The 13,200-nt window shown below is 40.6% G+C and overlaps 1 protein-coding gene across 1 annotated transcript in view; it reads right to left on the reverse strand.

The window, feature by feature from the left end:
- Positions 1 to 13,200, reverse strand: part of RNF114 (ring finger protein 114) — a 145,756-nt gene that overhangs the window by 29,120 nt on the left and 103,436 nt on the right. The window contains exons 4-5 of the mRNA XM_069243655.1: positions 2,001 to 2,115; positions 314 to 421 (exon numbers count right to left, since the gene is read on the reverse strand). Of these exons, the coding sequence (XP_069099756.1) occupies positions 314 to 421; positions 2,001 to 2,115 (223 nt within the window). The remainder of the gene's footprint in view (positions 1 to 313; positions 422 to 2,000; positions 2,116 to 13,200) is intronic.

The raw sequence follows: 13,200 nt of genomic DNA on the forward strand, positions 1-13,200 counted from the left end.
ACCGTTTTGAATGACGGCGTCGCGTGGGCAAATGTGACGTGCAGAAGCTAGGAAGAAGATTTCCGTCGAATGCTGGCGCCATGGGAGTATTCATTAGGTGAGGAATCCACAGGTAGTTGTATCCATCAGAAAATAATGCTTTTATGGACTTCTGACATTTGAGTAGCCTCGTGTCTACCATCCAGGTCTTTTTCTGCTTTTTGCACCTCGGTTAATCATCATCAGTTCAGATAGTATTGGCTCTAGGTATGTATAGGTATACTAGAAGCTCCTCCACAAATAGGAGCATTAATATTGTAAAATGTTAACATACCACAAATGTGTCATAGGAAAATTTGTGTCGTCGACGAATATGCTCCATAAAGTTTCCACTCCTATAGTTGGGGTCTCCCCATGGCATTGAGGCACATATGGGGCATACCTAACAAAGGACAAAATTAATTTAGTAATTAAAACAACAGATTAAGTTTTAATGGAAACAAATAATCATACATTAGTTCACATTATAGAAGCCATAGTTGCTCTGAAAGAATTTAAATTTAGCATGGTAAGGCAAAACGAACTTGGTTCAGAATAAATCATAAAAACTAATTAGAGACATTTGCAATTGATCTTTAAGATATTCCTCTCCCAAAACTGTGTTTGAAAGGAACATATGCAAAATGCATTAACAAAAAATAAAATGATATTATAAAGTTCGAACAACTGCTAGCCACATTGTAATACAAAAGGTACTAATTTCATCATTAATATCCCTAATGATAAAAAAATCAAATAGTTAACTGGAAAACCAGCTCTTGTTGTTAATATTTAATTCAGTTTGGTAAATTGATTATTTGACTGTGAAGTACCCAATGTACGTGTTAAATGCAGCATCAAATTACTGGAAGGTTAACATCATTCATGTACTGATTCAAAGAGAATGCAGGCCATTGTAAAGTAGGTTTAACATATTTACACTCAAGGCAGGCTGTTCTGTTTTCTGTGGAAACGCAAGGCTAAGTAAACATAAACATTGGGTAGTAATATTCTGAACAACTTATAATGATATTATGAGTAAATTACAGCCCATTAGAGCATCTGCCACATCTAGAAACCAATTCTGACAAGTACACTGGGTTCACATTGGTTTTGGAAAAATCTATTCAGCAGCTATTGCATTATGAATAACAATTCAATAGAGTCCATAAGATTAAAATACCACATTACCATCAAGTGGGGACTAACATAAAATGTTTAATGTTTAATTTAAGGAAAAACAATGTGTTCTATTATGTTAGTATTAACTTTGAATAAGATTACACAAAACATTTTTACAGCTATAGTAAATATGTATCATCACATGTTGAAGCAGGTTGTAACTAAATGATGTCATGGTGGATTGGCATTGGGAGTTGTAATGGGTTAGAAAATGAACAAAATCAATGTGAAAGACAAACCAATTTATGAATCAATTCCAGAGCCTAATGGGAAGCTACACAAGTTCAGTGGCGAAAAACACAACCTTCAAACTTTAGAAGAATCCATACAGACCTGTTCAAAATATATTTTGTCAAGTATGAAGCAATAAGTGGTGCTAACGTGCAGCACAATATATAAAACGCAAGATGTTTCACAACAAAAAACACACTATTAAGGCAGTACATATCATTAAAAGAAACTTCCAATTAAAATACCATACTTCTTATTTAGCGTCTGTCTTTCCCTTATGTGTTTCATGAAAAATCCTACTTTTCTCAAAATTAATCTCATGGCCAATGGAAGTGGAGTTCAAAACTAGCAAACACACCGCTTTGCTAATCCTTACATCCCACATGAAAGATCAGTATCCCATCCCTGGAACTACCACATCAGAATGCATGTAGTGAGATACTCGATGAATTGTCTTCAATAACGTTATTGTAATTAGGCTGGCAAGCATGAGATAACTATGATAAACCACCATTCGCAATCAAAGTCAAATTAGAGAGATGAGTACCTAAAATTAAAATACAGCTTACCACTTGTCTTCTATCCAAGCTGTGGTATTTTTTGCAGTGTTCCACTAGTCCATCTTGATCAAAGTTTTTTTCAAGACAATAGGGACATGGAAATGTGAAACGATTTGGTACATCCCTAAGGAAAAGTACAATTTTATATGTTAAAAATCTGCTGCCACACCAGCACATCTTGTATTCCTTTTGCCAACTATGAACTTGGAGAAATGTAAATTGCATTGTGATTATATGCCTCCCAGTGTACCCAGAGGATACATAGACTATCCAGCACATAATAAAATAGAAATAAGACAATTTCAATGACCATCTACTAGTTATCTTTATATATATATTTTAATTAGTCTGCTATGGCAATTCTGGTGTTCTGGGTACACATCACAATCTTCTTAGGGATAGAATGTGTTAAGCGTTTAACAACTTAAGTGCTATTTGACAAAACTGTGCAGGACTTTCCTAAAGTTTAATTGACCACATTGAAAATTGTAAAGAGCCCAGAAGTGTTACACCACATGATAACTTTCAAAGGGAAATTTCTGTCAGAACCAACGCAATAAAATCTTGACCTATTTGAACCAACCTGGATGAGGTGAAAGTTGCCACGGCCAACTACTAGTGACCTTTTTGTGGTTTGGTGACAATTCATTCAGTAATTTAAAAAACAAAGTCTAGGATCAATAATACTATAGCGTGGCAACTGAGCTACAAAATTGGTGTACTAAATCTGTCAATAAATTTGGGATTCGTTATAATAATGGCTTCTTGTTTCAATTACATACAGATAAGACTTTGTTATTATAAATGTTATTGTTTAATTTGTATTTTAACCTTGAGATCCAAATAAATTTGTGTATTACATTTTAAAATACGTATTGATCGTACAATAATTGTTAATGAAGGAATCTAAGAGTAGGAGAAAAATGTTTTACTTGTCCAAAATGGATTTATGGATTCTCATATGATTTGTGACAGTAGGTGCAAAGCAGATTCTGCCTCCAAAAATAAAAAGTCCTTGTTTAATCACCAGATTTGCAGAGCTGTGAAACAAGCAGGCAATTTTTTTTTTTTTTAAGTCATTTGAATTGTCATCAGTGGTGTGTTCATCTTAACATTTCATAGGAATTTCATGAGAGAGATAATGGTAGAGAGAGAGACAGAAACACTTTCTCGCTGTGTATCGACAATCATATCTCCCAAGAGTACATAAGAAACAAGTTAGTTACCTTTGGTAACAATTTTTCTGGTGGATAGTCGCTCGTATCTACCATTAGATCCTTAGCTCCTACATACCCCCCAAAAATCAAATTAAATTTGCAAACGTTTTAAGATTTCATGTGCGTACAGTTCAGACTCAACTATGGGACTAACTCGGATTATGACAAATTTGGTACATGTCAGTTCCTCATCCTTCCATCCACGCTCTCAAAGTTGGACACAAAGCTGGCAAAATTGACGTGGAATGGAGTGCCCAATAACTAACTTGGGACCTTATTTTGTTTTAAAAGCAAAACCGCTTGTCAGAACAGGGAGGTGTACAAGATCACCTAGGAACCTGCATGTTGACTATCTACCAAAAACGTTGTTACGGAATTAAAGTATTTTATTGCAGCATTTAAATAACTATTAGCATTTCCTTGTGGAGCACTGAAGCGCTTACCTATGAGGACAGCAAGCTGCACTATGTAGGGTGCAAGGTTGGAAGGGTATTTTTGTTTTGAGACAATCTGGAAAGTATTTCATGCCAAGTGTGACCATCGAGGTTTGGTTATTGTGTTCTGGGACACATCGAATGGTGGTGTGACAGGTGAAGGTATGTCAAAGCTAGATACCCAAATTCTAATTTCAATAAGGACTAAAACAAGTACTTAGCCACATAGGCCCATAGGGAGCCATGGCATTCTGTGAGTTTGTGTGTGCACCCAAAAAATACAAAAATAAAAAGTGGAGTATAGGGATAATCTAACAAGGGTCAGTAATCCATCGGCACAATGCACCAGCAGAGACCAGGTCAACTGAGTAAAAGGATGACAAAAGGGCTGAAACAGGTGACATAACCAGCAGCCATGCACTTTTAAAAAAAACAACAACAAAAATAAGGATATTGCCTACTTCTGAACAAAATACACACCATGAACGAATAAAGAACTGGAAGTGCAATAAAATCTGGCAACCGGAGTAGAAACTTCACAATCTATAAAAGGCCCTAATTCCACCTATTCCAGGTAGAAAGAAGAAAGCCAAAATGTAAGGCGCAGGGTCACTCGCAGGGATGTGGAATTCCTATCGCCCGGGACATCTTGTTTGGGGTCAAGGGCAACAAGTTTTTATGTTTACTTTGTCCTTGGGACAAGTAGGCCTAACCCCCTGCAGCACAAACTCTTTGGCTGCCTGTTTACAGAGAGTTGAACTCTCTGCAGTTGAGGTAATGTGTTTCCAAAAGATAATGCTGTTCGAACTTGTATTTATGGTTCATTATTTGAAAGCCTTCATTATTAGGGTGCGTGCTGTAAATAAATGTTTTAAGGTCACACTTCACTACTGACGTCGTTCCAGTACAAAACAAAAAAACATGTACACACATGTTTGAAAAGTTTAGGCTAAGAGGCTAAGTATAATGCTCCCAGAATGCTCTCTGATTAAATGTGTTGAAAATGGTTACACTGATTTTCCATTAGAAATATTTTTGGGAAATACTAGCATGCATCAACACATTTTACTAAATGACACTTCATTTGCATATAATCAGAGAGCATTCTGGGAGCATTATACTTAGCCTCTTAGCCTAAACTTTTCAAACATGTGTGTACATGTTTTTTTGTTTTGTACTTGAACGACGTCAGTAGTGAAGTGTGACCTTAAAACATTTATTTACAGCACGCACCCTAATAATGAAGGCTTTCAAATAATGAACCATAAATACAAGTTCGAACAGCATTATCTTTTGGAAACACATTACCTCAACTGCAGAGAGTTCAACTCTCTGTAAACAGGCAGCCAAAGAGTTTGTGCTGCAGGGGGTTAGGGACTTTCGCTGTTTGCGACGTGCAAAAAGCACATTGCGATGCACAAACCCAGTTTTGCGATTCAGTAACCTGGTTACCGAATCACAAAACGGGTTTGCGACTCGCAATTAGTAAGGGGTGTTCCCTTCCTAATTGCAACTCGCAGTGCAATGTAGGATTGTTTTGTGACCGCGAACGCGGGCGCAAACCAATCGCAGTTTGCACCCATTTCAAATGGGTGCTAACACTTTCGCAAAAGGGAAGGGATCCCCATGGGACCCCTTTCCCATTGTGAATGTCACTGTAAACATTTTTTCAGAGCAAGCAGTGGTCCTGTGGACCACTGCCTGCTCTGAAAAAATGAAACGAAAACGTTTCATTTTTCGTTTTTGTTATGCATCTCGTTTTCCTTTAAGGAAAACGGGCTGCATTACAAAAAAAACTGCTTTATTGAAAAGCAGTCACAGACATGGTGGTCTGCTGTCTCCAGCAGGCCACCATTCGTGAGGGGGTCGCAAATTGCGACCCACCCCATGATTATTCATGAAGTGGGCATTTGCGAAGCCCTTGCGAATCACAGATGGTGTCAAGGACACCATCCTACATTCGGATTTGCGACTCGCAATTTGCAGGTCACAAATCTGAACCTACCTACTTGTGGCCCCAAATTCTTAAAGAAAGTCACAAAAGTGCACCCATGGTATATGTCGTACCCCTATAAAATATTTGTGAACTGTATTTTAGCGTGGGTAAATACGATGTGTAGATTTGCTCATGTGAAAATCTATTGAGCATTTGCAAGTTCATTTTCCCTCCAGCCACTTTCTTCCCAACCCTGGAAGAAGTTCTAATTCTGCCATTGTCAGGAGTAAATGTCCAACCTTTCTTATTATGGGAAAATATTAGAGAGAAGCTGGTAAAAATCTTTAAAACATGCAGGTTAGTAGGTTTGCAGACTCAAAGGCATTCCAGCCCTGGAACTATTGCTTACTGCTTCCTCCAGCCCCAGTATGCAGATCTGCAGAAAGGTGGCAAAATAAGGAAATTGCTACAGTAGGGATTGAAACTCCAAGTATTCAAGCCCTACTATGGTAGTAGCCCTGGCATAATCAGAGAGGCTATTAATTGCTGCCATAATTTGTCGCCACACTACATGGCACCAAAGGGACAAGTAGATCTTTTTACAGGACAAGTAGATTTGAGAAGCAACCTGTCCCCTGGACAAGTAGATATTTTAATAAATTCCACACCCCTGACTCCCCAACCACTCACAAGCTCCCAAAGGCCCTCATGTTGTACTGATGTATACTTGTACCTGCAGATCCCTTACATCTATATTCAATACTCAAGCAGTACATCCCTGGAGGTGGGTCTGCAGAGGTACTAAAAGCTAGATGTCCTGCAATACAGATACGACAAAATGACTATATCTGCAGACTACGGAGTCAAGACAGTAATGCCTGGTGAAAGCTTGCACTGAAGCTCATGTTGTTGTTTGCCAAATATATAGAAAACAGGAACACCCCAAGACAATACTGAAGAGGCAGCCAGCGGGCAGGTCTGATGACCCTAATACCTGGAAGGGTGTCTTTCTTGGCAAGGGTGTAGAAAATCTTAATGCATCAATCCAGTAGGGAATCATCCATTATGGAATCACTTCACTCATCAAGTAGGCAGTGTAGCCCAGGAAATGTTCACCAGCCTGAAACTCACGGCTGCGTTCAGCGTAAAAACTAAGAGCTTTGCGAGGATCCAGATGTTGTAGCCTCCTTGGAAGGATGAGGAGGCAGGTAGAATGTTAACAAGGTGACAAACTAACCCCTAAGAAATAGGGTGACCACTTTACAAATGAAGGTAACATGAGCTCACAGGAATAGCGTGTAACGAAAAAATGAAGTGAAAGAAGGTCAAACAGACAAAGCACAGAGCCAAATTAACAGCGATCAGAAAAACGGTCTTTAGAGTGAATAGCCTACATGGGCAACTGAACATGGATCAAAAGGTAACCTCACTATAAAAGTGAGCACCAAAATAAGGTATCACTGCGGCACGACAAATGGCAAAGGGGGAAAGAAGTAAGTCGACCATTTCTAAAAAAAAATGCATACCCGTAAGAGATCTGAACAATGACGGGCCATCTAGCAAACAAAGAAAAGCTGAAAGGGCTGACAATATTCAGTGGTGCCCACAGAATGTCGTGCTAGGCCAGAGACTAAGAAAGTAACACATCAAAAAACATACCCTGAAGTTTCTCCTCGACTCACCAAGAAAAACACGTGACCAACATCCAGAATACATATTCTTAGCGTAGTGATGCTGAGCTGAAGATGTAAAGTCCACAAATTATGCAGGCAGGTCTAAAGAACTCAAGTTGACTGGCTCAATCCCCAGGCATGAAGTAGAGGTCCTGGAGTGTCACTTGCAGAGGAGAGCCATCCTGAAAGGGAGCAGAGGAGAACGAAAGGCAGAGCATCCCTGAATACCACAGTTTCCTAGACTAGTTCAGGTGCAGCTTCCTCAAGGAATCACAATGATGGGCAGAAAGGTGTAGAAGAATTGGAAATCCCACCTCAGCCAGAAGCATTTGCCAGAGCCCATCTCAGAGGAAACTGGTGAGCACAGAACAGTAGTAAGCATTTTTGTGAGTGGTAAATAGGTCCACTGGATGGGTGCCACAGAAGGCAAAGAAGAACTAGACCACCTCTGGGAGCAGTCACCACTGATCATTGGCAAGATGATGCCTTCTGAGAATGTCTACTATCATGTTCCGAGAGCCCGCCAGGTGATGTCCAGCCAAACAAATCCTGGGACATTATATGCAAGACCACTGCTTCAGGGCCTGCAAACAAAGTTGCACAAGCCCAAGCTACCCGGATTGTTGGAGTCTGATTGGACTTCACTGAGAGCTTCTCAGATCTCCCCTCCACATCATCCATCCAACACAATCCTCTTAGGTAACTTTAACCCCACCACACATCACAAGCTCAAAAAGAGAGTAACTCTCCTCAACCTCTTCGATACCCTTAACAAGGTAAAGCATATCACACAACCAATGCACTCCAAAGGCCACAATCCTTGACCTTGGTTTCTCAACATCATCAACAATCCAATGAAAACCAGCCATACCCTTAGACTGGGCCAATCACTTTGCCTTTCACATGTCCCTAATTAGCATCCTACCAACAAACTAAGTTCAACACAAAAGAGAACAACACACCTTCAGATCCATCAAAGATTTATAATGCGTGTACTCATCTCTCAACCTACCAAATCCATGTCCATCCTTCTTAGCAACTTTAACAATTTTTTGGTAGGCTACGTGAACATCCAAGGCCCCCCCAAAAAAACCTAAGTGCAAGCCAAAGCCTTCAGCACTCTGGTACTCTAAAAATCACACAGAGAATAAACAATCCATCCACTCACAGGAAAAACATTAGAAGAAAAACAGAACTCCCAAGGACCTCTTGATATTGAAGTCGCTTCGAACAACACAAAGGCAGCTCATCACATCAGTCCAAGCAAAGTACTTTACGAACAACATCAATGAAGCCATCAACAGAATCAAAACGCAGTTCAAAATAATCAAGCACTGCATCAATCTCCTACAAAACTCACCTATTCCTCACTCCACAGAGAAGTGCAATGCCATCAACCCCTTCTTCAGTGAAAAACAAAGAGGATCCGACAGCACAAACATAACACCAAGCCTGCTTCATCTCTTACACCCCAATGGTCAGCCTTCAAATCCATATCTCTCCCAGATCTTGCGGACATACTTTATTTCCGCAAACCCACTTCTTATGAAGATTGTGTCCCATCATAGTCTTTCATCAAAGCTCTCTCTATGGAGGTTTTCTAATGCCTACCTACCATTGTTAATAACTCTCTTACTCAAGGCATCTTTCCAGAAGCTCTCAAAGACATGCCAGATTATCTGACTAATATAGAAACCTACACTAGACCCGGATGACCATACCAACTACAGGCCCATCACTCGAAAACCATTCACTGATAAGATCATTGAAAAAGCAGTCTATGTTCAACTCCAAGATCATAAAAATGCTAACCATCTCCTGCAGGACTATCTTTGTTAGACTTTATTGGACTTTATTTCGGCAATAGCCATACAAGCAGTTATAACGAGTTAAAAGAATTAAATCATTAAAAACCTTAAAATCACAACATAAACATAGCTATAAATACACATGAAAGTGAGAGGTAGCAGCATATGATGGAGACATCACAACAATTTAAAGTGCAGGACCAAAGTTGCTTTCAGAGCTCCTAGACATGATTCGGTACTATAGTATGCGCCAAAGTCAATTTTCAAGAATAGCATATAATTAATAATATCACAGAAACCAACAGGATGGTACATAAAAAGCCAAGTTCTGGGCACTAGGCATAAAGCAGCAACAGGGCAACGCTTTTCTGTCAATGTCTCCACATGCATGTTAGAAAACGAGAAACAGCCAACACAGATGGTTGAGCAGTGTCTGCCTTAAGAATACTAGTTACTATTTTGTAGTTCCTGATGCCCTGATTGCTGCACAATGCCAGAATACATTTTCTCCTGTGTGTAGTAATGTGGGCAAAACTATAGAACATGGTCTAGTTTCCTAAACCGCAGGACAAAAAGAACAGCTAAGGTTCAGCATTCGAACACTGCCGTGCTGCAGTAAATGAATGAAGTGGCAAGGTCAGACACAAAACTTAATATAAAGAGATCTGAAAGCTAGGGGTTCAATCGTATCCATTCACTCTTCCAGGCGATAGGTGCCTGCAGGACTATCACTCTGGATTCAGGCATGCTGCAGCACAAAGACCGTTCGCTACCTTACACATGGTAGGTGATGCCCTTTTGACCACAGATGAAGATAACTCCTGCATCCCGTTATTGCTTGACCTCTCAGTTGCCTTCAGGGTGTGTATGTGGGTAGAAGCTCAAAGAGCTGGGGTCTCAAATACGATTCACCAGCAATGTCCTTCACAGGGTCTCCTATCTTTTCAACCGACACTAGTTTGTTCACATGGGCACCTCCAGGGTACAGAATATCTCTATTCACCTGAGGAATTCTCCAGGGTCCCTACTGTTTCCTATCATCTTGATCCTTTTCATAGAACCGCTTGGTGCTTTACTCTCACACACATAATAGTATCAAGATTTACCAGCAAACCAATAATAAACAACTCTACTTTAAAGTCACTTCTGCTTCCAACATCCAACGCCTCAAACACTGCTTGCAAATTATCCAGACCTGGTTAGGGATACAAATAGGACAACATAGGGTATTTTGGTCCTTAAGAAAGCCCCAGACCCTCATGCGGCCATTAGAATGGCTGAAAAATGTCGACTTAAACAGGGACATGAGCAGCATAATTCACTCTCATGTGTCCTATTATGTTTTTTAATCATACCTTTAACATCCCCTAATAAAGTTCAATTGTTACTTGGCAGCTGATAGGGATTCTTATTGGACGTAGTTTCCCTGTTTTTCCTAGAAATCCTAAAACATTCCTTCAGTTGGATAAAAAGGGTCCGTCCGCCATTATAGTATGCTTTGGAGAGGGCAGGATGGCTGATGATGAAGCATGACACCCGGAGGTGTGTGAGGCCATCCCGTCTCTTTGAGGAAATGCTTATTGAACTCCATCAGTGGAACACTGGAACAGAGTACCCACCCGCAGAGGAGAAAATCCTCATAAGGCGTGGTGGTACAATCCTGAATTTAGGGCTGTTGTGATAAAGCCATATTTGTTCCGTAGGGTTTATGTTTGTGTTAGGGAGAGCACAAACTGTGTCCCTTTTAAATCTCTCTCCTTCCCCCAACGCACGTATGGTATTGGGGTTGCGGTGTTCTGTGGTACATCTTATACATGTCAGGGCCAGCATAAAAAAACAGAAGGCTTAGTTAGCTCTTCATGGTGCGTACCAATGACTAACAAGGGCCATCCTCACTTCGGGTCTCAATCTATTGCACCATCTACAAGTAAGTCTTTGAAGTGGGTAACTTCCAAGACACAAGTTGTCCTGCAAAAAGCAGTTCAGAAAACACACTTTCCTCCTCTCTGAATTGATTGTGTTAGAGGGGTTGATCTCCCAGTCAGCAGCATCATTCTCTTGACCCCAGCCCTAACACTGTCATCACCCTGTTTTGTTTAACATATAAGAGATGCTGGAATTGGGTCTGGGATAGAGCCCATTATTCCTTTATTGGCGTTTCTTGTTGTTGGCGCTGACACTTTTTCTTACTCTTGGCGCTGACACTTCTCAAATCATTGTTTCACCCAGCTTGCCATCTTCTACTTTATTTTGGTGCTTCTGTAAGCTTTAGAGGAGCTCAGACTAGGTGTCTGCCAGTGGCTACTGCCCTGGGGCATTCGACCCTGTTCTTCTTACTTCTTATGTCATAATGGCAGTGCCTGCTCTGCCTCCATTTGCTCGGACATTGGTGCCAGTGCCAGATCCTTCTTCAAAGCTTCCAGTGCTGACTTTGGATCAGATGCAAATGTGTCAAATTTTCTGAAGACAAAGGCCGTTATGCATGTCTCCCTGCCTCTGGGTCCAGAATACTCGATGATGTCTGTCGACTTGCAGAACGCTTATATTCAAACACCAGATGGAACTTGTATAAGGGTAAAGGGATAAATTATGATTGTTTTAGTGGATGCAAGAAGGTGTCTGTGGATGTGTATGCAACCAATAATAAATAAGAAGAAATAAATAATATGCTGATGCAAAAAGTATTCTTAACTATTAGCTCGATAGTATGGAAAATGCCCATTGAATGGAGAGCAACTGGAGTAATTCTTCTTGTATGTTTGCCTGTTGTCCCGTGCCCATTAGAACTGAATGGGATGTCCTATTTATATCTGCCTCAGTTTTTAGTATGTTCAGCATTGGGGAACCCCGATGTACTGCATGAGGCTTTGCAGGGCCTGTAGTGATCGATGGTCACAGAATACCTCATTTGAGGTAAGCAACCAGCAAAGGCCACGGTGATGACAGACACTCCTTGCTGGGCTGGGGAGGTGAACTGAGTAAGAGTAAGATCAGCGGTCTACAGTCCACCAAGGAATGGCAATCTCATGTCAGCTTACTGGACCTTCTGTTGATCTGCCTGGTTGCAGTTGGTCAGGATAAATCTTTAGAAAGAACATGATTGTGATATGTACGCATGTCTATTGTATTTCTAGAACATGAACCTAGCTAAAAGACAGTAAAGTGATGTACATGGTAAATGAGTAAGAGGAGAGGTATCTGGGCTGTGGATGGTTAATGCATTGCAATGTAGTGTTCTTCAAAGAGGTGATTCTTCAACTCTCTTAATTTGGAGCAGTGTTGGCACGGTCCTGATGTATACTGGGATATCCTGGGTATAAAGATGGAAAAGACTGCGGTCTCTATTTTTCTGTTTTCTTAGTCTGTATTTGGATGGCGTCCTGGCTGTGGGTGTGCTGAAAACCACCATAGATGGTGAGCTTTGCTGCAAGATACGCCAGGATGCTGGTAGTGATAGCTTTGTAAACTCTGGAGCTGGTTTTGGTCATGGTGCCAGCCAGCAAGGGAAGGAAATGGAGCTCCATCTTGATAAGAGGGATGTGACCATACTTTTTAGGCCCTAGACGAAACATGCTGCGAAGTGCAGATTGCAACTAAGGGGTGCCAGTGAGGAGTTTTGGGTGGCAATGGATTAGGGTATTATCACCATCCAGAACAGAGAGTAAAAAGGCTTGAACAGCAATTCTAAAGTTCCTTTCTGAAGAGACGGTTTGACTTTAGAAAAGGGCCTGGTACCAGGCCGTCTTTGTGTTTTCAGCAGTGTGTTCCTTGAGGGTGATGTTGGTGTCCAGTGTGAATCCTAGTGACTTGACCTTCTGTGGAAGTTGATGTTTAAAGCTGTCAAGGTGCCTGTCATTGAGCCAGGTTTGTTCTGTATCTTGTTTGCTGTTCTTGGCAAATAGGAGGAATTATTTCTTGGTTTAGTAGAGCATGAAAAATGCTCACACACTCCATTGGTGTGCATATTTTAAATACCAGATAACTAATGTCTGGGTACTTCAAACAGGAAGTTTTTAGCTTTCGTATTGTATCCTGTGAGGTACAACACATAAAAACAATTATGACACTACTAACAAACACACACAAATCAAAAGTACATAAATCATAATGAAAAGGAACCACACATGTGGATGCCAAGAGG

This window comes from Pleurodeles waltl, chromosome 7, assembly GCF_031143425.1.
Source record: "Pleurodeles waltl isolate 20211129_DDA chromosome 7, aPleWal1.hap1.20221129, whole genome shotgun sequence".
NCBI classification, from domain to species: Eukaryota; Metazoa; Chordata; class Amphibia; order Caudata; family Salamandridae; genus Pleurodeles; species Pleurodeles waltl.